The following is a 24285-nucleotide window of genomic DNA, read 5'->3' on the forward strand; positions in this document are numbered from 1 at the left end:
CCGCTCTAGGCAGCCGCCGAGCCGGAGCAGCTTTCTGGAGGGAAGGGCGTGCCCCGAGCCCACCCTCAGAGAAGCGTGGGAATGGTGTCAGCGTGCGTGGGGGGCTCAAGTCCCCGGAGCCCAGGGCCAGGCGTGCGGGCTTACACAAGGAGCACCGACTCCCTGGGCCCTCCTCAACTCCCTGCACTACTGGCTCCCTGCAGGGCTGCGGGGGACCAGAGATGCCGCGCCCCCCGCACCTGGGTCATCCTGGCCTAGGTTGGGGCGCCGGTCTGATGGCAGGAACACACCGCAGCACGGATGCGGCAAGGCTGGGGCGGCCGCGCGTTTCCAGGGCGACGCGCCCAGCACCACCCCTGCGATGTCCTGGTTCTCCTCAGTTCACCTTCTAGGGGGTCACTGTACAGCGATGATCAGCCTGGATCACGTTTGAGCCCATTTATCATTTATTCTAAACAGACGCTCTGGATTCAATTACCTGAGTCACTCACTCTCTTAATCCAAGAAATTTACATGAGAAGAAATGTGTCCCATTAACCCAGAAATCTCAGCTACACAGAACACCGCAATCTGCAGACAAACGCCCTGCCCTGCTGGCGTGGCTCAGCCGGTGGGGCCACCCCGGCGCTGAGAGGTTGCTGGTGCGACTCCAGGAGGGCGCACGCCCGGGTTCCAGGGTCCGTCCCCCGCAGGGGCGGCAGGAGGCAGTCGACGGATGTTTCACGCTCACATCGATGTTTCTCTCTCTCTTCCTCTTCCTTCCTCTCTCTCTAAAAAATCAATAAAAAATTTTTCTAGAAAATAAAAACAAACGCCCTCTGCGCACAGACGAACATGCGTATCGGGGAGCCAGCTCACCCTGCATTCCGTGTGCAGAAGAACGGGCATGTGCAGGTCGGGAACTCGTGGGACTCCGCAAAAGTCAGCATTACTTCTTTTACAGGCTCACATGTATGATTTCTCTAGAAACCATATGCTTTTTCCCTAATTCTAAGAGTATCCGACTAGGGGAGATACAGTGTAGGAGACGCACACACAGAGTAGTGGTTCTCAGATGCGGTCCCTGGACCAGCCGCGTCAGCGTCACCTGAGTGCCAGAGAGGCGAAGTCTTGAGTGTCACATCAGACCCACTGAACCAGAAACTGAGGGTGGGGCCCAGCGAATGCCACTGCCATCCTGGTATTCCAATACCCACCCAAGTTTGAGAACCGCTAACATAGAGAACAAGCTAATAGAAAGCAACAGTAAAATAATACTTATAAAAGCTATAAGCCCTGGCTGGTTTGGCTCAGCGGTCAGAGTGCCGGACTGTGGACCGAAGAGTCGCAGGTTCAATTCCGGTCAAGGGCATGTACCTGGTTGTGGTTCGGTCCCCATCCCTGGTCGGGGTCAAGCGGGAATCAACCAGTCGATGTGTCTCTCTCACGTCTATGTCTCTCTCTCTCTCTCCCCCTCCCACTCTATCTGAACATAAAAGGAAAAAAAGTATCCTCGGGTGAAGATTAAAAAAAACAAACAGAGTAGTTTATGACTATGAAATACAAAGGTATATGTATATAACTGTAGCCACCTCAAAAACCCTAAGTGATTCGTAATGACGAATGCTCTTCGTAACAGGGTTTGAACTCATAAGGAATGGTTAAGTTCCGTGCGTTCTGAATGACAAAGGAGAAAAGTACACAAAGATTCAGGAACGTAGTTAAAACCAGTTTAGCCCTGGCCAGTTTGGCTCAGCGGTTGGAGCAGTGGCCTGCGGACCAGAGAGTCCCGGGTTCGGTCCCCACTAGGGGCACGTACCAAAAAATAAAAAATAAATAAAACACTTTAAAGGCTCAGTAAGTCAAGGAATTGGGTTTTGATTTTCTGGCCTGTTCCCTGTCTGAAGCCACGCCGGTCCTGACAGCGCGGGGACGAGAGCGGGACTTGCGGGAGTCGCTCATTCCCGTTAGCTCTGCGGCTTCTGCGTGGCTGGCACAAGCCCACCTGTAGCTGCGGGAGAGCTGCCACCACGAACGGCCGGTAGCCTTCGAAGTCAGCACACGGGTTCCCCATGAGAAAGAGCTCCCTCAGGTGGACGTTGCCCCGCAGGGTCTTAACGCTGCTCAGCTCTCCGATGAAATTCACAGTCAGGTCCAGTTTGGTCAGCTCCTCACACCCTGGGGACAGACAGGAAGACAAGGGAAAGAATAACACTGGTAACAAATGTGTGCGATAGAGAGCACGTGACCCAAGTGACAGCTGCCACGGTTTAAATCTGCTGACTGACGGCACGGCTTACCAGACCCTACCTCTGTCACAGCCTCGCTGTGTGACCTTGGAAAAGTCACAAGCCTCCGCTTTCATCTGTGGAATCAGAACAGTATTGTACCCGGTTCGGCGGCCGTTGTGAAGACAGCAGGAGATGAGGCGTGTGCGGTACTTAGGTGCACCCCCGCCGCCGGCGCTCCCGCAGACACCAGCCAGGGCTGGAAGCAGCCAGTGAGCGCTCTCTGCTTCCTGGGCTTTGTGCTCCCCGGAAGGGAGGGTGCTCGGTCCCGTGAGCAGGGAGCCCGCAGTTCCTCCCAACAAAGTGCTGCCTCAAAACGCCAGCCACCGCAATGGGCCCAGAGCCCACATCTCATGATGATATCCCAGCTTGTGATGTAAAAATATAAGCAGGGGGGTAAGACGGGAACAGGGAACCTTGAGGGTGGTGAGAGAGAACAAAGTCTGGATCTGCAACATCAGGAAGTCGACTGATGATGCCCAAAATGAGAACATCGGAACCGCAGGTGAAGCAGGGCATGAGCACACTGTCTGGAAACACACACAGCTCAAAGGGGAGTTGAGAGCTGTCACCTCTCGGAGCAGGAATTAGGGGTCTGAGGGCAAAATAAAGACGGCTGTTTTCCAACAGAAGTATAGAGCGCACTGACTTTTTAAACTATGGATTGCTCCCGGACAGTGTGGCTCAGTGGACTGAGCGTCAGTCCCATGGATGAGAGGTCCGGTTTGATTCTTAGGGCACAGGCCCTGGGCTGCAGGCTCGATCCCCAGTAGGGGGCGTGCAGAAGGCAGCCAATAGATGTCTCTCTCTCACATCGATGTTTCTCTCTCCCTCCTCTCTCTCTGAAAAACCAATAAAAACATATTTTAAGTTAATCAATAAATAAACTATGGATTGCGTTACTACAGTAAACATATCAATCATGGAAAAGATGAATGTCCAGAATGCACAGGAACATAAACACTTTTATGTAGTCTAGATTCCACTATACAGTGAAGGAAATTCCTAACTTCACGTCTTCAAAAACAATCATATATATGAAAAAGGACAACAAAATTGCAAGTTCTATTAAACTAGCAACAATAGAGACAAATTAAAAATATATATATATATAGTTAAGCCTATAAGGCAACAATTATCCTTTTCAGCATTCAATTTGACAATACATAAAATAGGCTTTTAAATGTTTTCTCCCTGGATCCAGAATTTCATTTGGCTACATCAACTGAAAATAGGTAATTTGTACCAAGCTGTTCTGTTCACAATAGCAAGCATAATTAAAAACACGTCAAGCACCAAACAATAAGGATTACTTAAAACACATCAATATCCTTGGTAATTCAGCCATTAAGTTATAAAAATGACTCGGCCATTATATGAAGAAGGAATACAAAATTACACGTGTATGTAAATATTATTAAGTTTATGTCTCTCTGTCTGCATGTTTGTTTTACGTTACACACATGCTAGATGGATTCTGCGAAATGTGGAAGATGTATTTGGAGCAATCTAACTTCAGATGCAGGTTCCTGGGTATTTCCTCGTTGACTCTGACAGATTCTGGGAGCCATTTCAAGCCATTTCAAATTTTGTCTTTCATATAAGAACAGCCTGACATTTGAAAGACTCCAACAAGTTCAAAAATTCATGTATTTTTGGATTTTGCTGTAATGTTGTAGATGAAGGACCCTCCAAATGTTCATCATAGTTGTTAGAGCGGCAAATTCTTAATTTTCCTTCTACTCAGCCGACCCATCAGAAATCAAACCACATCTGCCACCCCGAAGAAGACTGCTGCGGAGCTGGCCCGCTTGAGGAAGCCTCCTCTTCCGAGTTCGGAGCCCCACCCCCTTCAACTGGGTCTCACCCTCTGCCTCCTGTTCTGCCGGGGCCCAGCTCAGTGACCCGCGGGGGTCTGCAGGTCATGGAAATCAACAACACTGACTCCCCAGGGGGAGAGCGCACACTGTTGGGAACCCCACCTCTCCTTGCAGATTACGGTGGGGGTGGGGGTGGGGGTGGAAAAATAAGGTACTTTATTCTATCCCAGTGATTACACAACAGGGAAAAAGAAAAAAGCCATCTTTTGCCAAACAGATATCCAATTTATGTTCAAAATTACATTGTGATTTACTCAGTAGGTGGGCTGAGTGTATATATCCATCTTCCTCCTCTCTCACCTTTAAAATTAAACAAAAAGTGCGTATTTGCCAGCAGATAAGATGCCCACCCCCCTGTGCACATCCTCAAACGCCCCTGGGCCCAGGGCATCCTGGTTAGAGCTGGAAGGTGGAGCCCGGCGGGAAGAAGCATCCAGGTGACAGGCCTGCGATGGACCACGGTTCCCAAAGCCCAAAAAGACTACAGTGGCGATGCTGCCCTCTAGTGGTAGACGGCCAAAACGTGCAGCAAAAAAGAGCATGTTCCGTGTACTTTCGGGTACTTGCTTAAAAATGGCAGGCCGTGGCCCTGGCCGGTTTGGCTCAGCGGTTGGAGCGTCGGCCTGCGGTCCAGAGAGACCCGGGTTCGGTTCCCGCTAAGGGCACGTACCTCGGTTGCAGTTTGTCCCCGACCCTGGTTGGTCGTGAGGGTGGCGGCCACTCGATGTGTCCCTTCACATCAATGTTTCTCTCTCTCTCTCTTCCTCTCTCTCCCTTCCACTCTATCTGAACAAAAAATGGAAAAATGTCCTCGGGTGAGGATTAAAAAAAAAAAAAATGGCAGGCCGTGGACGAGAGAGAGGGAGCGTTTGAACGAGTCCTCTGCCAACTTAGACTGATGTTTCACCGACACCAAACGTGGTCGTGAGTAGATGTTTCCAGGCCTTTGTTTACATGGGGACGTGGTCCCGGGGTGGCTGAGCGGCGGGTGCAGAGTGGCGGCTGGGAGAGCGATGCTGTTCCCACCGCAGAAAAACGCCGGCGAGCGGAGAACCAGCTCAGCTCCCACACGGGTCTGGGCTTGAGGGCTCTGGGGGTGACGGCTTTCTAGGTTTTGAGGGTGAAAATTGTAAATGCATGATGAGCATAACTTCCATAGTCTGAACTATCCATGTCTGCACTAGGAGGCAGATAGGCTACAATCTACCACAACCTGCGTAAAACCCGCCTGATTTCAGACCTTGGCAGATGGGAGTGGGGTGGGCAGGGCGGCCTTCCCGCCGCTGCTCCCGGCCCCTGCCCTTGGCCAGTGCCCTCTGAGGGATGCCTGCCTGTTCCCACAGCCCACGGCCACCCAGCCAGCCAGGCGAGGGGCTGCCCGTGGACACCCAACCTCATCGCTGCAGAAGAGCCCACACCGGCCACCAAGTCCACCAAATATTTTGGGATTATGAACAGACACCAGGTGTTACCACACACTTAGAAAACTCACAGCGCAGAACAGATGCCTGCAGAGTAAACCCGGAACCTTCCAGAAGGGCAAACAGGACAAGGAGGTTTCCATAAGGAATGCAGGTCAAAGGGCGTGGAGGCTTAGTCCAGTGCAACCCAAATATGTTTAAAAGAAGTGTGAGGGGACATCAGAGAAAACTGAAGTGACCGGTAGGCCTGTTCCCTCTGACTGTGGTGATGGTTTCCCCAGTGTGTACATATGTCCAAACTCATCCAACTGTATGCGTTATGTATGTGCAGGTTTTTGAACATCACTTATACCTCAGCAAAGCTATTATTTAAAAAGAATAATCGTGCTCCGAAAGACATCATCAAGAATGTTGATAAGAGAACCCACAAAATGGGAGAATATTTTGTTTAGGCAATACTGTTTAAATCAAATTTTAAAACTCAGTTTTAATTCGCAAAACAAGAACAAAATTCTTACCTTCCAGATTTTCAATTTTTTCAACGTTGTTTAAAGCTAAATTCAAATATTCAAGTTTCTTGAGTTTACCAACGTTTTCTGAAATACACAAATAATGTAGTTGACCTTCAAGATAAAAGACATTTTAACATAATCTGCTGTGAAGACACTAAAGCGAATCCGAGAATCATTATGGCCACCGAAGCCACGTGGGTTTCTCAGATCTGTGCCTGTACACCACACATTGCTGGCTGGCTACGTGACATCCATTTCTCCCTCCACCCTTCCTAACGGGAGCCAGCTCTGCCCACGTCCCTACCCAGCCCCATTCCAGGGGTTAGGCTTCACCGAGCTGGGCCAGTGCACGTCAGTCCCATGCCCCTTGCTAGTGACAGCTCAGGACCTCAGGCGTAAGTCAGTCCGCCCACGGCTGTCTCCTGGCAACCATGTGACGCGGGAGCAGGCAAGCAGGCCAAGGGCTGCCAACCAGACAAAAGGGGGAAGATCTATATTCCAGGCTTGGGGGTTTCCTTTCTCTCTTCCTGCTGAATGTTTCAAAAGAAGGAAGTATTATCATCCCCTATCGATATTCACAGTCATCTTGCAGCCAGGAGGGGACCAGCTCTAGGATGAAGCCCACTGTGGCTGGTAGAGAGAGAGAAGGAATCAACCAACCAAGAGCCAGCGCCTGCCCCATCTCTAGACTAGTCACTGGATGCGACTCTAGATTTCCTTACTGTAAAGCCACACTGAGTTGGGTCTTCCTGTACTTGGAGCCCAAGTCACCCTGATGCAGGATCATCATTTTTCATGCACATGAAGGCTTATTAGGCAAAGCAACAACCATAAGTAAGTCAAGAAATCAACGTAGGGTGGGGCCTTCTAAAAACAGCTAAGAACACCACAGCTAACAACGCTGAGTGCTTTTACATGCCGGGTCATTTCCTAAGCATCGTGCACACATTATGTCCTCAATCCCCCGGTAACCCTACGAGGTAAAAACTACCGTTCTCTCCCTTTCACACGTGAGAATACCCAGGTGTAAAGAATTGATCCACTTCTTCAAGGTCAAGCACTAGAGCCAGGTGATCTGACTCCAGAGCTTGGCGGTGAATCACTGCTCACCACACCTTGAAAGAACAGTCCTTTCTCAGAGGGCACAGAGGTGACAGCCCTGCTGAGAAGTGTGGGTTTGGCAGCCCCCCTCCGGGGCCGCTTCCTCCGCCCGTTTTCCAGGGACGGCATGAAGATCATATATGCCGATGTATAGCCGTCACTCTTCTCATCCCATTTCCTTTAAAATGTGCAAAACATCACATAGGTTCCCAGAGAGTCAAGGATAACAGTTTCTGTCTCAGCCTCAGTTTACTCATTTTTCAAAATGGGAACTTTAGAAAAAATTCCTAACGTGCCCCTCAGCAGTTGGATTATCTTCAGCCCCACTGGGGTTGGTGAAGGTACTCCGCGCAACATCGGAGCACTTGCTAGTCGGCAGACACACAGGGCTCTGAGGGGCAAGGGCTCTGCGAGACAACAGTGGCTCCTCGGCATCCTGAACGGAAACACCTGCCGGGCCCGTGTGGCTCAGCGGCTTGAGCATCGTCCTATGGCCTGAGAGGCCCTGGTTCGATTCCTGGTCGGGGCACATGCCCGGGGTTTCAAACTTGATCCCCAGTAGGGGGCGTGCAGGAGGCCGCCGAGCCATGTTTCTCTCATCAATGTTTCTCTTTCTCTAAAAACATATCTTAAAAAAAATAATATAACACCCGAAATCAACGTTGATAAAATTGCCAGCCCACAATAAAATACCTCTTCCTTCTCCACGTTTGTTGGCATTAGAACCCTCTAAAGACTTGAGTCATGTGGTAGAAAAATGAAGGTAAGATTTGCTCAGAAAGGATGTCCCAAATTCACTCCAGAGCAACAGGCCAAAGGGGTCAGGGGAAGAAGGCCCCGTAAGTGAAATGCATGGAGCCTCCCGGGCGGCAGGACGGGAGTCCCGCATCCTGGCCCAGACCCCCCTGGAGGAAGTCGTCGCCACCTGCATGGCCAGCCCATCCCCCCGCCCTGCAAGCGGCTCTGAGCTCTCTTCTGGGCCCGGGCCTGAGGCTCATCGGAAAGTCAGCACAGATGCAGATTCTGGGAGCTCCTCCCCCAGCTTCTGTGTCAGTAGGTCTGGGTCCCCAGCTCACACCTGGACCAATGCTAAATGGAGCCCCCACCCCCCCCAAGCCCATCTGTATCTCCAGTGAGGGGCAGAGCTCGGGAAAGGCAAACTTCCACCCTCGGGCACAAGAGCAAGTGTGGATCTGAGAGAAATACTTTCACCAGCGAAATAAATGCCTGAGTGCCTATGGGTGGAGTAGCACCGAGAAATCCCATCATTAACATTTAAAAGGGTGTTTAATTTCAGAATACTTTGGAAGCAAAAATGTAAGCCTTCTCCCAGCTCTGAAAAGGACCGAAATACTACGCTACTAATTAGTCACTGTGGCCGACCCCGCTGCGCAGACGGGGACTTCGGGACCCTCTCAGGCCTGCCCGGTGAGGACACCGTGGCGCCGACGCACGAAAGCTGGTGGCCGTCTAGAACGGCTTCAGATTGAACCACGGGCCCGGGTTTCAGATTTCTGGTCAAATCCAAGATGCTGAAAATAACGCTCTGAAGAGGTCTAAAGAATTCTAATAAATCTTTAAAAAAAAAAATGACCCAAGTTCCATGTTTTTGCAAATGTAGAGCCAATTTGGGATTATCTACCCAACTAGAGGCCACCGCGTCACCGGGTTCTTGTCCTCAGCACACTAACACGTAGGGCTGGTGGCTTGGTGTGTGGGTGCCGCCCTGGGGTGGCTAGCAGAATCCCCCGCCTCTGCACCCCACTGGACATCACAGCCCCCCACCCCCGCCGAACACACATGCACACTTGTGACAACCAAAAGTGTCTCCCGACATTGCCAAATGCCCCGAATGGCCCTGCCGAGGACGCCGCACATCGCTGTGGGAAGTTAGAACCTGACCTTACAGGCTGACCTCTGGGTTCCGGGGCCTGAGCCCACAGGGGCTGGCGCTCGCTCTGCCTCCCCAACCCTGAACCCACCCCTTCTCCTCCAGCTGTTTGGTTCTCCCTTCTGCTCCCACCTTCACGGGCTGGCCTGGGGCACCCTGGGTGTGACAGCGTGGACAACGGCAGTAGGCGTCACCTACTGAGGGAGCCCAGGCTCTGCGTGTCCTTCCATGCAGTCCTTACGCTTGTTTGCTAACTGTCGTCAACTCTGCTGTACAGACAGCAAGACTCAGACTCGGACAACTGCACCATCTCGCCTCCTTTCAGACTGTTTCTGAGTGGCCGAGGCGGGGCCCAAACCCAAGTCTACCTGCGGCCAGGGCCGCACCTGCTCTAACCACTAAATTACAGTCGTTCTTCTGAGTGTGGGGGTGCTCCTCCAGGCAGGAGCCCCGTTAGAATGATTGCACAGGCCTCCCGTTACCTCATGACTGCCCTGGGGGTCCGTGGGGAGGACCGACTTATCCCACCGTTGGCCTGGGAGAAGAAACCACACATGCCCTGTACCCCCTCTCCTGGCTGGGATCGCTCTGCCAGCAGAGGTTCAGGGGCTCCTCTGGCTCCTGCCATAGCGCTCTGTGTGGGCAAGGGAAGCCTGTGGCTGCCTCCTCCTGTGTGGGACTGGTGGAGGCTTCATTCCGGGGGCACCAGTAGGAAGCCGACTGGGCTGCAAGTCTCAACCACATTTTCTAAAGAGTCTTGTCCGTTTTAATGCTATTTTGATCTTCATCCACCTGACAACGATATTCACTTCTCATTTCCTTCCAAGCTGGAGCAGTAAACATGGGTGCAATTATCAAGGCCCTCCATACCCAATTCCGAGCACAGTGCCTTGCGAACAGGCATGGTCAATCCATCCGGCGGAACAGCTACCACAGGCCGCAGTAACCTGCCAAGGACCCACTCAATGCCTGCGAACGCCTTTCGTTTTCACAGAGGATGTAAAACTATGCCAAGTGCCAAGTACCTGGATCAGGTGCCCTCCTCCCTTGCAAACTTTTCAGAAACCCAGCCATGCACCAGCAGGTCAACCAATGGGCACCGGCCTTCCATGTTCCCCCGACTCCCTGATGGAGATCCCAGGGGCAAGGACACTGACCACCTTGGACAGGTTCAGGAATGTCCCATGTACAGCCCCTGAGACACGGCTGTGTCTACTTCCCCGTGTGATTCTTTCTAAGCCACTGTCTCCTCTGAGAACGACACTGCCTTTCCCAACGTCCTGCCATTCAGAATGTTCGAGAGCCCATGAGAACAAAGTCCCGAAAACTCACCAATCTTCCCAATGAGGTTGTTTTGGAGGTAGAGGATTTTTAAGTCCCGGCACCATCTGTCAATGTGTTCTAGCCTTTCTATTTCTTGCTGATGCAAGGAGAGCTCCTCCAGCGAAAAAATTACACAGTCGTTGTGCTCGGCATTCCGCCTAACGAGGTCTTCTGTGACTGCAAGAACATTGGTTACACATCACGCATCTGTCCCGGTGCTCATCAGCAGGTTCCTACATCACTCACCCGTGCATCTTTCTTCGCAGTTAAATGAAAGAGGGCAAGGAGTGCTGCCCCCTGCTGGAGCTTCTGCAGCACCAGCATGGGTCAGAGGGAAGAAGCATGATACTACCCTAGTTCTGTCTCTTTTGCACAATTTGCCGTATGGATGGAGACAGAGCAAGAATGTGGACATGGAATCTTGTGGCGGTGGCATGTCACACTGGGTGAGACCCACGAAGAAAACCAAGACAGGGTCACTTGCTCCTGAGAGGCACAGTGGGGCTGACAGAGGGCAGAGATAAGAAAGCATCTCCCACCACACAATCAGGAGAGGCTCATCCACTCATTCACTCAGCCGATAAGCACTAATTTACCTGAAGCTGCAGAGGAGAGAGAGGAACACCCAGAGTTGGCATTGCAATCTTATGAAGCCACCGCCACGCGGCCTGTTTCCGGGAGGAAGGAGAGAAGCTGCTCACCGGAGGGCGGGTCGCAAGAGTCTCCTCCCCTGTCATAGGTAGCACCGGGCTGGCCTGATGGTGGCACCAAGGGACCAGAGACAACAGTCTGGGGTTCACAGTACGACCCAAAGACAAGACGTAAGTCATCTTCGTAAGACACACTAAAACCAAGGCGGCGTTGACTACAAAGAAACCCTGCATTTCCAGGGCTGTTAAAAATTAGTAATCCACTCGAACCCTTACATTTTAGGAATGTGAAAATATTGCATGTCCACGCCAAGTGATAATAGTCATTTACTGCCCGTTTACAAGGTGCCAGGCACTGCCCTAAATGCTTTGCACGGAATAACATATGCGTAGACACGACGTCTATTTACATGTGTCAGATGAGCAGGGAAGGCAGTTTGTCCACTCGCCCAAGGTCTCGGTAGGAAGTGCTAGAGCCCATGTTCTAAATGCAGGAGTCTGGTGCCCGTCCACGTGCTCTTAACTACTATGCTACACTGTCCCCAACACGAGCTAGTGAGACGCTCTCGAGATGTTTCAGGTCCTAAATGTGGAGTCTCCTCTAGCGGAGACCACGCTCTCCACAGCAGCTCCGGCTGCCCCACGGCCATGCCACAGCCTTGAAGCGGAGTTTGATGTATTAAAAATGTGAAGCATGTACGGACCCGATCATTTGCGTGCTGTTAGCTGAACCCGCTGCTACTTCCAGTGACAGGGGTGGCTGGCAATGTCAGCTCTCTGGAAGAAAGCCAAGGGAATGGTAGAGGTCGAGAGATTAAAATAGCATGCAGGGGGCACGTTCCCTCTGCTCCAAGCTTGAGCTCAGCCAACAGGCGGACGTGACTGAAACCAGGTCCTGGGAGCAGCAGGCCAAAATGACTGGGGAAGAAACAGGCTAACCGGGCAGCCCTGCCAGCCCTGGCTTGCTAGGTGCCCATTGCCTGCTGCTCTCCTGTCTCTGGATGCCCCTGCTGGGAGGGAACCCAGCTTGAGGAGACCCCTCTATGCAGGGAAAACGTGCTGAAAACCAAACCCGGAAGAGAAGGGCATTGAAACTGCTTCCGAATGTCTTACCATCCAAGTTGGTTCTAACAGTAAATCAACTGATAATGAATAAATAGGTACAGCCAAGCTGAGGATACAGCAAAGCTGCTGTGTAAAATCAAGGTGTATTTATCTGCATATGATCTGCACCTGTAATGTAGCTCCAAGAATTCTGTTAGCAAGAATGCAACATGGGTTGAGATGGCACAACCAGTGGTATCTCAGCTAACTTAATAGAACGTGGGAATTAGTCACCACTATGGAGAAGGCCCTCAGTGACTAGTAGTGTATATATGATGGAAGCTACACAAACCCATGGATGAGGAAGAGTGGAATTTTGGAGACCTTGCTATCATTAGACCTAGAATCAATGGGGCCAGAAGAAGGTGCCAGTCCAGCGCCCCTGCCCTCCCTTCTGTGCCCCAGATGGAGCAGCAATGGATTTCTCTGCCCAGGATGCCACGCCTGCCTCCCAGCCCTGCACTGGCCGCTCCTCCGGGTTCATTCCTGAGGACACACCGCACCGCCAGGCGTGGCTCTCTGCACCCAGGGGTGGCCAAGGAGCAGCTGTTTCCCGGCAGCATCCACCTTCAGGCACGTGAGGGACCAGGACAGAGCCTGGGATGGAAAGAGGGAGGGGTGGGCCAGGGAGCCGGCTGTCCCCAGCACCACGCTCGGGCACAGAACCCAGGTTGGAGAAACTATACGGAATGTGGCCTTCCGGGCTGCCCCGAAGGCATTCTTCTAGGGGGAAATGTATGTTATTTGGCAGTTTGATCATAACTTGATACACGGTCTTCCACTAATTTTCTTTCCCGGATCGGATCCCCAGTGGCCCCGGAAGGCTTCCTGGGGTAGCCACACGGAGATGCCAGCCTAGCGGGAGCCCCACAGGACTGTGCTCTAGAGGCGTGGAACGTGCTCGGGTCCTTAAAGCCACGCTCTGTAGCACGTGGTCTCTGGCCTGGCGGCCACGCCAGCATCCACACCACCCACAGAGGGCTTCCCGGATCTCGGGGACACTCAAGGCATCAGCAGTGCTACAGTCTGAAAGACTTTTCTGGTTTTCCAGCCCAAAACACCTGCAGGTTCCTCCTCCAACCGTTGACAGAGTTCCTACTGGTACCAAATACCCTTCTTATGTTTCTCTTGCTACACCTTTCTTAAAATTAAAAAACAACAACAACAACAAAAAACCCACTTTTACTATACTATTATAAGTATGAATTTGATAATCTGTGCTTTCGGGGACATGAAGATAATCGGAAGGAATTATGCTGCTCCATGATCCACATCTCCGGATTGCGAGAATTAAGACGAAAAAAGCACTGTTGGTTGAATGGGCCCAGGGTAGGGGCCCTTCCCTCACCCTAAGTAACTGGCTTGCACACAGGCAGGCACACAGGGAGAAGCGGGTCCGGCGTTCCCTCCGCACAACGGGGAACTTGGCCGAGGGCAGCAGCCGCACACGATCAGGAGGGGTGAGAAGCACAGGGAGAGCCACGGACGACAGTAAAACTGTGCGGCCTCGAATTTCCCAGGGGCCCTTTTCTGAACTCGTCCACGTTAAGCCGACTGCGGCGTGGTGCTCCCTTTCACGGCACGCGAGACACTGCTGTCCCACAAGACTGCCTCACCCGCAAGGGCGGCCGCCCTGCAACACCAGAGTCCCCAGGAGGAAAGCTGTCAGAACAGCTGCGTAGTGGACGGAGATCTAGGGTCTCACGCTTTGAAATGCAAAAGCACTTTGCAGTTTGGGTACCACGTGACTTAGACCGGGGCGCTGTTCACCTTTAGAAAGCCTGCTCCAAATAAAGCAGTGTCGACACGAAATCGCTCTAGGGATTTCAGAATGCTTTGGGAGCGTTCATGTCATCCTACGGCTGTTTCACGAGACGTGGCGGTACAGTGCCCACGGGCCGGTGCGGGACAGGCCAGGGCACGCCACGCAACTGCTGCTTCCAGTTCCTCGCTTTGGAAAAACTCAAATAGCGAAATACAGGCCTCCGACAGGTCCCGAGAAATGTCTCAGCCGCAGAAGGTCGGAGCCAGTATCTGCCTGACTGGAGGACTGAGGGCTCAGTGCGATGCAGTGATGGTTCTAACCCAGCCCATACTTATCCCACTCCGAGAATTCTGCTCAGGAATCCAAAGGGGTCACCAGAACGGATTCCTTTTTTTTTTTTAATCCTCAACCGAGAACATTTTTGCATTTCTCTTCAGATACAGCGGGAAGGAGAGAGGGAAGAGAGACACACACATCGGGTGGCTGCCACCCACACGACCCCAACCGGGGCTGGGGACAGACTGCAGCCGAGGTACGTGTCCTTAGCGGAAACCAAACCCGGGACACTCCGGTCCACGGGCCGACACTCTAACCTCTGAGCCAAACCGGCCAGGGCAGAACAGATTCTTGATACCTTGAGGAAGTGTCAATAAAATGACTTGCAGGGTTGGGGAGCAAAGGGCGGGCGGTTTCTAGAACATCGGAGGTCGTCAGCTTTTCAGTGTATCGGCCAACGTTCTAGAAACCGACAATTTAGTGTTCATTCCTTCAGGCTTTATATCATGTTTTGTAAACAGCCCTCTGTTTCTCACTCTATTTAAGTAAAATCAAAAATATGTGTTTGTGGCAGATTTTGCAGAATTTTTAAACACCCTGAAAGACCTCGCAGATACGCACTGTACGAAAGAGAGACTTAACAGAAATTAAAGAGTTAAAATAGATGGTTACCTCCTGAAGCATCCAAACTCTTTCTTCTTTCACTGCTTTCAAAAGGAACCTTAAAACAGGATTCCTCCTTTGGCCTGCCGTTTCTGCCTGTGTTATCACGGTGAGCACACTGCACCGGATCCAGATGCCACTGGAGGCTACCCGCCTAGAGGGTGCTATTAAAACACGCTCAAGCGCTGTCGGGAGGTGACAAAGGTACACAGTACAACGAGTGCAAAGGAGGCAGCGATCAGTGCTCCTGGGTGACAAGAGGGGGGTCAAAAGAAGCATCAAGGAGAAGCCTGAGCTGAACCTTGAAGAGGGAGGGGTATTTGCCAGACAGGCGAGGGCAGAGCAGCCCACACTGCCATAGCTGCTATGATGTGCTGGGCAGCTCCCCTGCAGACTTGGAAGAGTGAACCCTGCTGCTGGGAGCTCTGCCCACCTTCTTCAGAAGTCCCTCCAGGAGAACAGACCTCAGCAAGGTCATGCCCCTCCCGGGAGAGCCATCTCCAGTGACGGGTTGCTGTAGGTCTATGAAGGCTCAGCCCGCTCACCCCAAATTGGGAAAAACTGAAGGTCCAATCCAAGTTTAGAATTCCTTCCACGTTTCCAGGTCGGTTAGCTAAGGCCTGTCTTAAGATGCATCACAGCCCAACTTCCCTCTCCACCCAGTCTTGCTTTCTTCCCTAGCCATTCCGATAACACTGATAAACTCCCTGCACACTAATCATCTAAAAGTCCGCTTCCTGGGGAATCCAACCTGGAAGAGTTAACACCAGAAGTGGTACTAAAAGCATATTCTAAGACAGGACTTTGAAGTCAGATCACCGGTGGTCATGAGGACACCGGTACTGGTGGATAGCTGTTGATGAGGGGCAAGGTCCAAGTGACAGCCAGTGGGGGTCTTACCCATGGAGAGCTAAGCAGATTTAACACATGACATCCCTAACAAAAACACAAATGGGCTGCCAACAACAATTCTCTCAAAGTGGACATTTAAATTACAACAAAGGTCTATGATAAGGAGGACATCACCTCAATAAAAATTCACAACTTCTTGCCCAGTTACCAGGCCTTTGCCTGTTTTAGAACCTGAAACCAGGGTTGCCAGATTTAGCATGTATATATATATATATATATATATATATATATTCATTTTTTATTTATTTTTTGTCCTGTATTTTATCTGACAACCCATTGACTAGGGCTGGGTCCCAGAGGAAAGGTTTCTGAAACATCCTAACAAGAGCACATAGCACTGATTCTTCCAATCCTTTCTAAAAAACAAAACAAAACAAAACCCGATGGCCGTCACTTACCTAATGACACACTGGGGAAAGGGGAACAAAAATATGGTGAGGCTGTTGGACACAGGGTTTGAGCTGACATGAATACCTGTAAACAAAAGCATTCTCCAGGTATTCTTTTTAGAGGGGAGACATGTGGGGGCCAGGAAATAAGTGGAGTCACACCCATGTCCCGCACACAGTGAGCCCGCAGTTTGTTAATCCATTGGCAAAGGCTGGAGACTAATTGGGTGGTTTCCTTTCTTTTAGCTACAAGGAAAGCAGTTTGTATAAATACACGCACACACATCTGTGTGTGGACAAAGGGTTTCATTGTTCGTTGGAACATCCAGGAGTAAAATGAGTGGGTCACAGGAGAGATACAAAGTATGCATTTAATTTTTGACAACTGTTTGTCTAATTTTCCCCCCACTGTTTTATGGAAGCGGAGGAGAGCAAATATCAGTCACCAGTTCAGGGACGGGGGGGGGGGTTCACATTCACAAGTCACCAGCCTCCTCTGTTGCCAGGATGTCAACTCTTCTAGGGCAGAAACCCGGGTATCCGGCACAGTCTCTTGGTTTTAAAATATTATTTATGGCGCTATGACAACAACTGACCAGTTAGGTTGGACTGCGCCAAGTTGCCATTTGGGAAGGGGTGGGGGGCAAACACTGCGCTGGTCTCAGAATGGCTCCAGCTAATGTACAGGGTTCCACCTACTACAAATAACTGTTAACCCACCACTCTGCAGGTTCGCTGGGTGTTTTTAAAGGAGCCTAGTGCAACGCCGTCGGTAAACGGTAATAGCATTGCCTCGTTACCGTGTTGGAGGTGGGGAGGCCTAGGCCCAAGGGGGAGGTCACTGCTCACAGCCAGTAGCTGGAGGAGGCGCGGGTTCGGTTCCCTGGGCCCACGCCAACCCCGTTTCACGGAGGACGACCCGAGCCCCTCAAAGGCCGGGCTGCGCGGCGGGTCTTGGAGGGCCTGGCGCGGCTGGGCTGCCCGGCAAGGGGTGGGCTCTGCCGAGCCGGCTGGGGTTCGCGGGCGGGACGGGGCGGCGGTGGCCCGGGGCTGGCGCCGGACCCGGGACGACGCCAGGAAGGGACGGTCGAGGGTGGAAGGTGGGCGAGGAGGGGGCGCTTACTCCGGCCCATGGCGCCTCTGCAGTTCGGACCCAGAGCCCCGGGCTCCCCTCACACTTCCCGGGCTGGTTTCCGCGCGTCCGCACGCGTCCCGGGGACCATGGCAACGGGGACGCTACGGAGGCCGCGCAGGACCAGGTGGCGCCGCGGTCGCTGAGCGCGGGCGGAGCCGGGAGGTGAGACCCGGTGCGGGGGGGCTCCCGGAGGGGACCGGCCGTCCCCACGCCAGACCCCGCCCACTCCTCGTCCCCCGCCTGCACCTTCCGCAGCCGGCCTCCCCTCCCCCAGCCTCTGGAGACGGGCCAGGGCCACGCGGGCTCTCAGTTGCTGGTGGGACCCGCTGCCAGGCGGCATCTTGGCCCGCCCTCGACCTTTTTAAAAAATGTCTGTATTTTATTTAACACCTTCCGGAGCCAGGCGATCGGGATGTGGCCTGCACCCCATTTGCTAGAGGTGTGACCTTAAACTTCCAGCGCTCAGAGTCTCCCCTGTGAGGTGAGACAAGAGGAACCTCAAGGATCCTTGTGAAGCTTTAATGAGATCATGTGAGTGAATGAGACACTTTTTCCAAAACAGCAGACTCAATATAAAGGGTAGTGGGCATCTCTTTCAAGTCACCGCCCAACACCAGTGTCCTGCTAAAAAGTTTTCCAAAAACACCACCCACGGCCCCTCCATCTGCTTTCCGCAGGCCCCACTGTCTTCATGGTGAAGTATAGGACGTCCCCACGTGCTGGCCCCCAACTCCGGGCTGACGGCAGAGTAAGCTCATCCTTCTCAGTGTTTGGGTGGTAGCCCTGTAATGTCTTACACCTCCCAAGAGTTGTTTTCTTTTTAATGTGTAATTCTTAGAGAATTGTTACTTTCTCCCGCATTTGTTTTTGTTTTTTTAAAGGCAATATGTAAAACATTCAGACAAAATCTTGTGCCCATCCCAGGCATAGTCTTATCTTGATATGTGTATTATGTTTGCATTTTCAGAGAAGACTCATAGAGCGACACTGAGTGCAAAAAAAAAAGTGTATTCTTTGAGGAGACTCCTGTTGGTGTTTTACTGTGGGCAGTTATTGGGGTTTGCAGGGTGGAGACAGAGCATGAACTGGGGCAGAGAGGCAGGAAAGCCAAACCAGGTGGAGTGAAGTAGGGACTAATCAGTGTGGCAGTAGAGACAACTGCAGGGGGGGTGAGGGGGGGGTAGACAGGAAGCCTGAGAAATTAACAGGGGTAATGGAGTCCTTAGATACCAGGCCAAAGGAACGGACCTGGAATGGTGGCATTTCAGGCACTATGTCCCCACTGTGGAATTCTAAGGAGATGCCCAGAGGCACTCAAACTCTAAACTTAGGTGATATCCACTGCTCCTACCCAAAAGCCTGGTTCTCGTCATTTCACTCTTTTTTGGGAAGTAAGACAGTGTGGGGTGAAGAATATGACCTCTGGCTTTGGAGACCACAGATTTATCATTGTCTGGCATCAGACAGGTGATCCACATCCAGAGCTAAAACTTACCCATATCCACATGAAGGTGCTGATGCAGGCAGGTGATGATGGCTGTGTCACTGGCAGGTCTGTGCACTGGTGTCTGCTTGCTCCCGGGGATGACATGCCGCAAGCAGCAGGCGGGTTTAGCAAACATGCCCCTGCGGAAACCCCTGCATTTCCACAGTGAAGGGCTCAGCGAGGCCAGAAAGGACCTAGCTTCTGGCAGGAAGCTGGTACGAGGGGGTCTTCCAGATAGGAAGACAGTTTCTCAGATGACAGAGGCATGAAGTCAGGTCCAGTGTAAAGGATCTCAGTGTCTGGGTCAAAAGAGGGAGACAGTCCAAGACTCTGGAAAGTTCTCAAGAGCAATCGCAACGCACTGTTTGATATATTGACTCTGCGCCTCTATCCTCACCTTCTAACAAACTCTTTCTTACACTGTCAACCTTATTCTTAAACTCTCTGGTGGTCAAAGGGGCCTTGAATTTTTCTTGCAAAACTTAATGTCTATGAAACTGGGGTCTTCTATTGGTTCACACACGAGGTGAACAATAGAACTGTCATTCTGCATATGTGCTCCACGCTGCCCAAGTGCTTGGAGGTGCTAATTAATTCTCACAGCAACCCTGGGAGGCAGGCGATGTCATTTTATGCTCTGCGTATTTCAGATAAGGAAACTGAGGCCCAGTGAGATCATATATCTAGGACAGTGGACCAGGATTTTGGGCCCAAACCTGCTTTGCATACTGCATTATTTTCGAGACTGAGAGCTACCTGAGGGCAGGGAGGGAGTTTGTTTTTCATCTCTGAATCCTAGCTCTCAGCCCAATTCCCAACACTCATTAGGTACCCAGTAACTATTTGTTGAATGATTGAATGAACGAGCTGGTGAGCCCGTCTTCCCAAGAGCTTGCCTGTCCTAGATGAAAGGACCACATCTCATGACTTCAGTAGGACCATCTCAAAGGTGTCCACTGTTTAAGGAGATCTAGCAGGCTACCCTGGAAGGGTGCCCCATTCTTCTGGTCATTAGACATGTCTTTGTCTTTGAGGCCTTTTCACCGAAATCTAGGATAAAAGCTCCTTCCAGGATCAGGGTCTTGACAGATTGTTTCACCACCTGGTGAATAAGTCAGAGGAACCAGGAATCCTACTTAATAGTTTGCCATGGGCCACGCTGGGCTGGCTATGCGGTGTCCTTCCTCCAACCAACATCACAGTCACTGTGTTTCTTAGAAACAGAGCATCCGTGGTGCCTGAAGGACAGGTGTACAAATGAGCTGTGATTGCTACCATCCACTGACAGGAAGGGAATTGGGAAATCAATCACACAGTGTGACAGCTCCGAGTAAAGTCAAGTTCATGTCTCTCAAACTGAATGAGCCAGTTTAAAGAGTCACGGTGTGTGTCTGTTTATGCGAATCATTATTCAAAATAGACTCGTTTCTTCGGCTCCTGGAAATGTAACGAGATGTGTGGTGCTTCCTGGGGAAGCATCTACCACGTTTTTGTGAATATAAGTGGGAGAAGTAAATCTTGAAGAGGGTGTTTTGAAATTCCAAGTGACAACAAAATAGTCTTCCTACTTCTTTTGTGCTGTATACATTCCAGGGACCGTGACCTAGAAAACTATTTGATTCTTATTATCTTCATTATAATATATAAGTTAGCAGTTTTATGATGAGTAACTAATGCTGTGGTTACAATCCCATTAATTTTCCTTCAGCAGCTTCCTCATTGCAGCTTCATGGCCAGCAAACAAACTGCCATGTTCACCAGCATCTCTAGAATTTCAGTTCGTTCCTCGTTTCCTCCCTTGCTTCCTTCCTTCCTTCTTTCCTTCCTCCTCCTTCCTTCCTTCCTTCCATCCATCCTTCCTTCTATCAGCAAATATCTATGAAGTACCGTCCATCTACTAGGCTCTGGGAGGAGTAATTGAAACAAATTAAAACGGGATCTCCAGAAACATCAATCCTGCCTTAATACGATCTACAAAGATAAACTTGAAATGAGACCCCCGGGGAAACTGCACGTAACTGCCAATTTTGCTAATGATAATAAGTTTATTTAAATTGCTAATATATTCCTAATTACTCCGGTTCTAAAATGTTTACTTCACTGTCAGTCATCATCTTTGATGTATGTTCTTTGTGAAAAGACTTTGTCATATCCATCAACCCTTTTCAAGTTTGGTGGCAGCTGCTGAAGGTGATTTCGCCTTCCTTGTCACACAGCCCGGCTGGGCACCATTTGTCCAAAGGCAGAGAGGCTGTCCCCACCAAATCGTCTAGAATTCATGGCTTCCCATTCAGCTCAGAGAGAGGGAAGGATTTGCTTACATAAACAAAGAAGACTGATGTTGTCTCTTCCAAACTCTGTTTTTAATCTATTCCATCTTCTCCCTGTTCTGTCTCCTCTCACCTCCCTGAATGTGTGAGTGTGCGGGGGTGTGCGTGTCCAAATAACTGTTTCAAGTACATGACGTTGGTGGAGTAAAGATTCATAGTCTGGGTAGGCATTAGAGGGACCCATTAATTCAGTTATTCATTTTTCCTCCACAGACATCTATTGAGCCACTAGAGTTGGGGATAGACTAGTGACCAAGACTGATAAGGTTTTGATCATCCCAGAACTTATGTACTCATAGGTGGAGACCAGATAGTAAACAAGTCAACAAATAAACACCACATAAGGTCGTTGCAGGGGATACGTGATGAAAGAAAAATGGGTTGCTAGATGAAGCTAGAAGGAGGGCCACTTTGGGTGGGCAGAGGAGGTCACATTCAAGGTGAGCCTGAGCGTGAGAAGGAGCCAGTTATGCGAGAGCTAAGGGAAGATTGTTCCCAGGGAGGGGGTGCAGAAGCCCTGAGGGGGGTGTGCCTGGCCTGGGAAAGGGACATACAAAGGCAGCTAGGGTGATGGGGCAGATGAGCCCAGGGCAAGAGTGGAGGGGGAGCGAGGAGGCAAATACTCATGGAGCCTGCAAGGAGGCAGGGTGTAGGCCAGGAGGTAGACATGGACAGGCGCCGGAGAGGACCACCTGGAGACACAGGTGGCCATCTATGTGGGCCTGGACCAGACCCTCCCCTCTGGGCCCTCAGAAGGAACCAAACCTACCGACACCTTGATCTTAGAATTCTGCCTTCCAGAGCTCTGAGAAAACCAATTTCTGTCATTGAACCCCCCTCCCACCCCGTTTGTGGTATTCTGTGATGGCAGCTCAAGCAAATTAACGTAGGAGTCAAGGACGACTCCCGAATTTTTTATCTGGAAAAGTGAGAAAAACGTCATTTCCGTTAACCAAGAGGGAGGGGCAGATGTGGAGGAGGCGGGCGTGTTACCCTGGAGACGTGCTCTAGACATCCGGAGACCCAAGAGGTCCAAGGAGGAAGCCTAAGGACAGGCCAGAGGGAAGAGTTGGCAGTGTTGAAGAATCGGCCGAGGGGACAAAACCAGTGGAGTAACGGGAAACGCCAAGGAAGACGCGGCTTCGAGAGGGAGGGAGGACAGTGTAAGTGAGGCTGCAGGTCACGTCCAGCGGTGGCCTAAGGATGAACAGCTGGACTGCAGGCTGCTGCGGCCTCCCCGGGGGCTGCTCTGGTGACGGTGGGGCGAGATCCTGATTGAGTGAGCTCCGGAAAGACTCGGAGGGGAAGGCTTGAGGACCGAAGAGAAAAGACGGCCAGTCTTTCAAGGAACGTTGCTGCCACCGGGAGCGGAGAAATGGACAGGAGGAGTCGCAGGGGTGCGGAGTCAGGGGGGCTTCCTGAAGGCCGCTGCTGCAGCCTGGGGGCAGGCGGCGTGGGACAGAGGGCGGCTCCTGGAGTCATCGCCGTGAATAGGAAAGGGGGCGGCTGCAGCCATGGGTAGTGAGCTGGCCTTGGATTGCGGCAGGGGCCTTCTATCCATGGAACTGGAAGACGCGCGAGTGGGAACAGATGTCCGTGGGTGTACAGACAGAGCGCGGTGGCTAGTTGTGTCTTCATCATGGTTTCTATTTTCTCGGCAGAAAGGGAAGCAAGGACATCAGCTAGGAGTGAGACTCAGAAGGGATATCCTGACGGTTGGAGGAAGGACAAGGTATGAAACGGTCACCTGAGGAATGAATGGGACAGTGAGGACACAGGGCGGGGTGAGGTGACTGCAGGGCACCCTGCAGCACCCCGTGAGGTTTGTGGTCGTGAATTAAAGAAGGCCTGATTGTGGGGTTTTTCCCCTCAAGCCATGTTCCGTGTGTGGGGAAAGATGCATAATGATGTCCCACCGGATGCAGCCAGAGTTGTGTGGTTTTACCCGGGAAACACGATGAACAGAGGGAGGTGCAGGGGAATGAATTTAGTAACAGCCCGTGGAGCCCCGGCCGGTTTGGCTCAGCAGTGAGAGCGCCAGCCTGCGGACCAAAGAGTTGCAGCTTCAATTCCAGTCAAGGGCATGTACCTCGGTTACCGTTCGATCCCAGGCCCTGGTCGGGGTTGTGCGGGAGGCAACTGGTTGATGTGTCTCTCTCACATCGATGTTTCTCCCTCTCTCTCTGTCTGAAAATAAATGGAGAAAGTATCCTTACATGAGGATTTAAATTAAAAAAATAATAATAATAATAGCCTGTGGAATTCAAGATGAAGAACAAAAATGAAGACATGATAGAAGCCTGAGAGACAGTGAGAAGGTGTCAAGGTCAATACAGCTTGACCCTAATAATGTTGAAAGGTTGTTGGGAGGTGGAGAAGTAGTGAGCTGGACGGATGGTGATGGTTCAGAGAGGCATGCTCAAAATGGAAATCATGACAGAAGGAATTACAAGGGCCAGGGTTCGGCAGTGAACATGTGTGACTGATTTAAGGTGGAAGACAAGATTATAAGCATAGAGGTCATAAAGAAAGTGAAGGTCAGACAAAGAGCACATTGAAGATGCTCTACGCTGCCCAGCCAGGTGGCTCCGTGGATTGAGTGTCGCCTCATAGACTGAGAGGTCCCGGTTTGATTCCTGGCCAGGGCATATGCCCGAGTCGCAGGCTCAATCTCCAGTAGGGGGCGTGCAGGAGCGAGCCGATCCATGTTTCTCTCTCTCCTTTCCTCTCTTTCTAAAAAAATCAATAAAAACATATTTAAAATAAATACTCTATGCCATTAGCCACCAGGGAAATGCAAATCCTGATCGACCACAGTGGGTACCACTTTACTCCTGGGGCACAGCTGTAGGTAAGAAGGGCAGACGTTGCCAAGTGTTGGTGAGGATGGGGAGACACTGGAACCCTCGTTTACTGCTGGTGGGAATATAAAATGGTGAAGCTACTTGAAGGAAAAGAATTAGTTTCTTACATACAAATGCAGCATATGACCTAGCGATTCCCTGCCTAGGTTCCTACCCAGGGGTTAACAATTGGCCTCAAGCAAGCACATAACTCTCGGGACCCACAACTCTAAAGTGAGACTAATTCCTGGGGTTCCCCTTTGTCCTATTGCTCATCACACCCATGTCACTGCCCCCTTGTTTACCTTGTTCATTAGACTGTGAGCCCCGAGCTGCA

At 51.3% G+C, this 24285-nt stretch overlaps 1 protein-coding gene across 1 annotated transcript in view; it reads right to left on the bottom strand.

The window, feature by feature from the left end:
- Positions 1-17287, bottom strand: part of LRRC6 (leucine rich repeat containing 6) — a 53756-nt gene extending 36469 nt beyond the window's left edge. Inside the window, exons 1-4 of the mRNA XM_036264180.1 lie at positions 17278-17287; positions 10405-10572; positions 6087-6164; positions 1985-2157 (exon numbers count right to left, since the gene is read on the bottom strand). Of these exons, the coding sequence (XP_036120073.1) occupies positions 1985-2157; positions 6087-6164; positions 10405-10572; positions 17278-17287 (429 nt within the window). The remainder of the gene's footprint in view (positions 1-1984; positions 2158-6086; positions 6165-10404; positions 10573-17277) is intronic.
- Between the last annotated feature and the right edge of the window lie 6998 nt (positions 17288-24285).

Source organism: Molossus molossus, unplaced genomic scaffold (assembly GCF_014108415.1).
Source record: "Molossus molossus isolate mMolMol1 unplaced genomic scaffold, mMolMol1.p scaffold_m16_p_16, whole genome shotgun sequence".
NCBI lineage: Eukaryota > Metazoa > Chordata > Mammalia > Chiroptera > Molossidae > Molossus > Molossus molossus.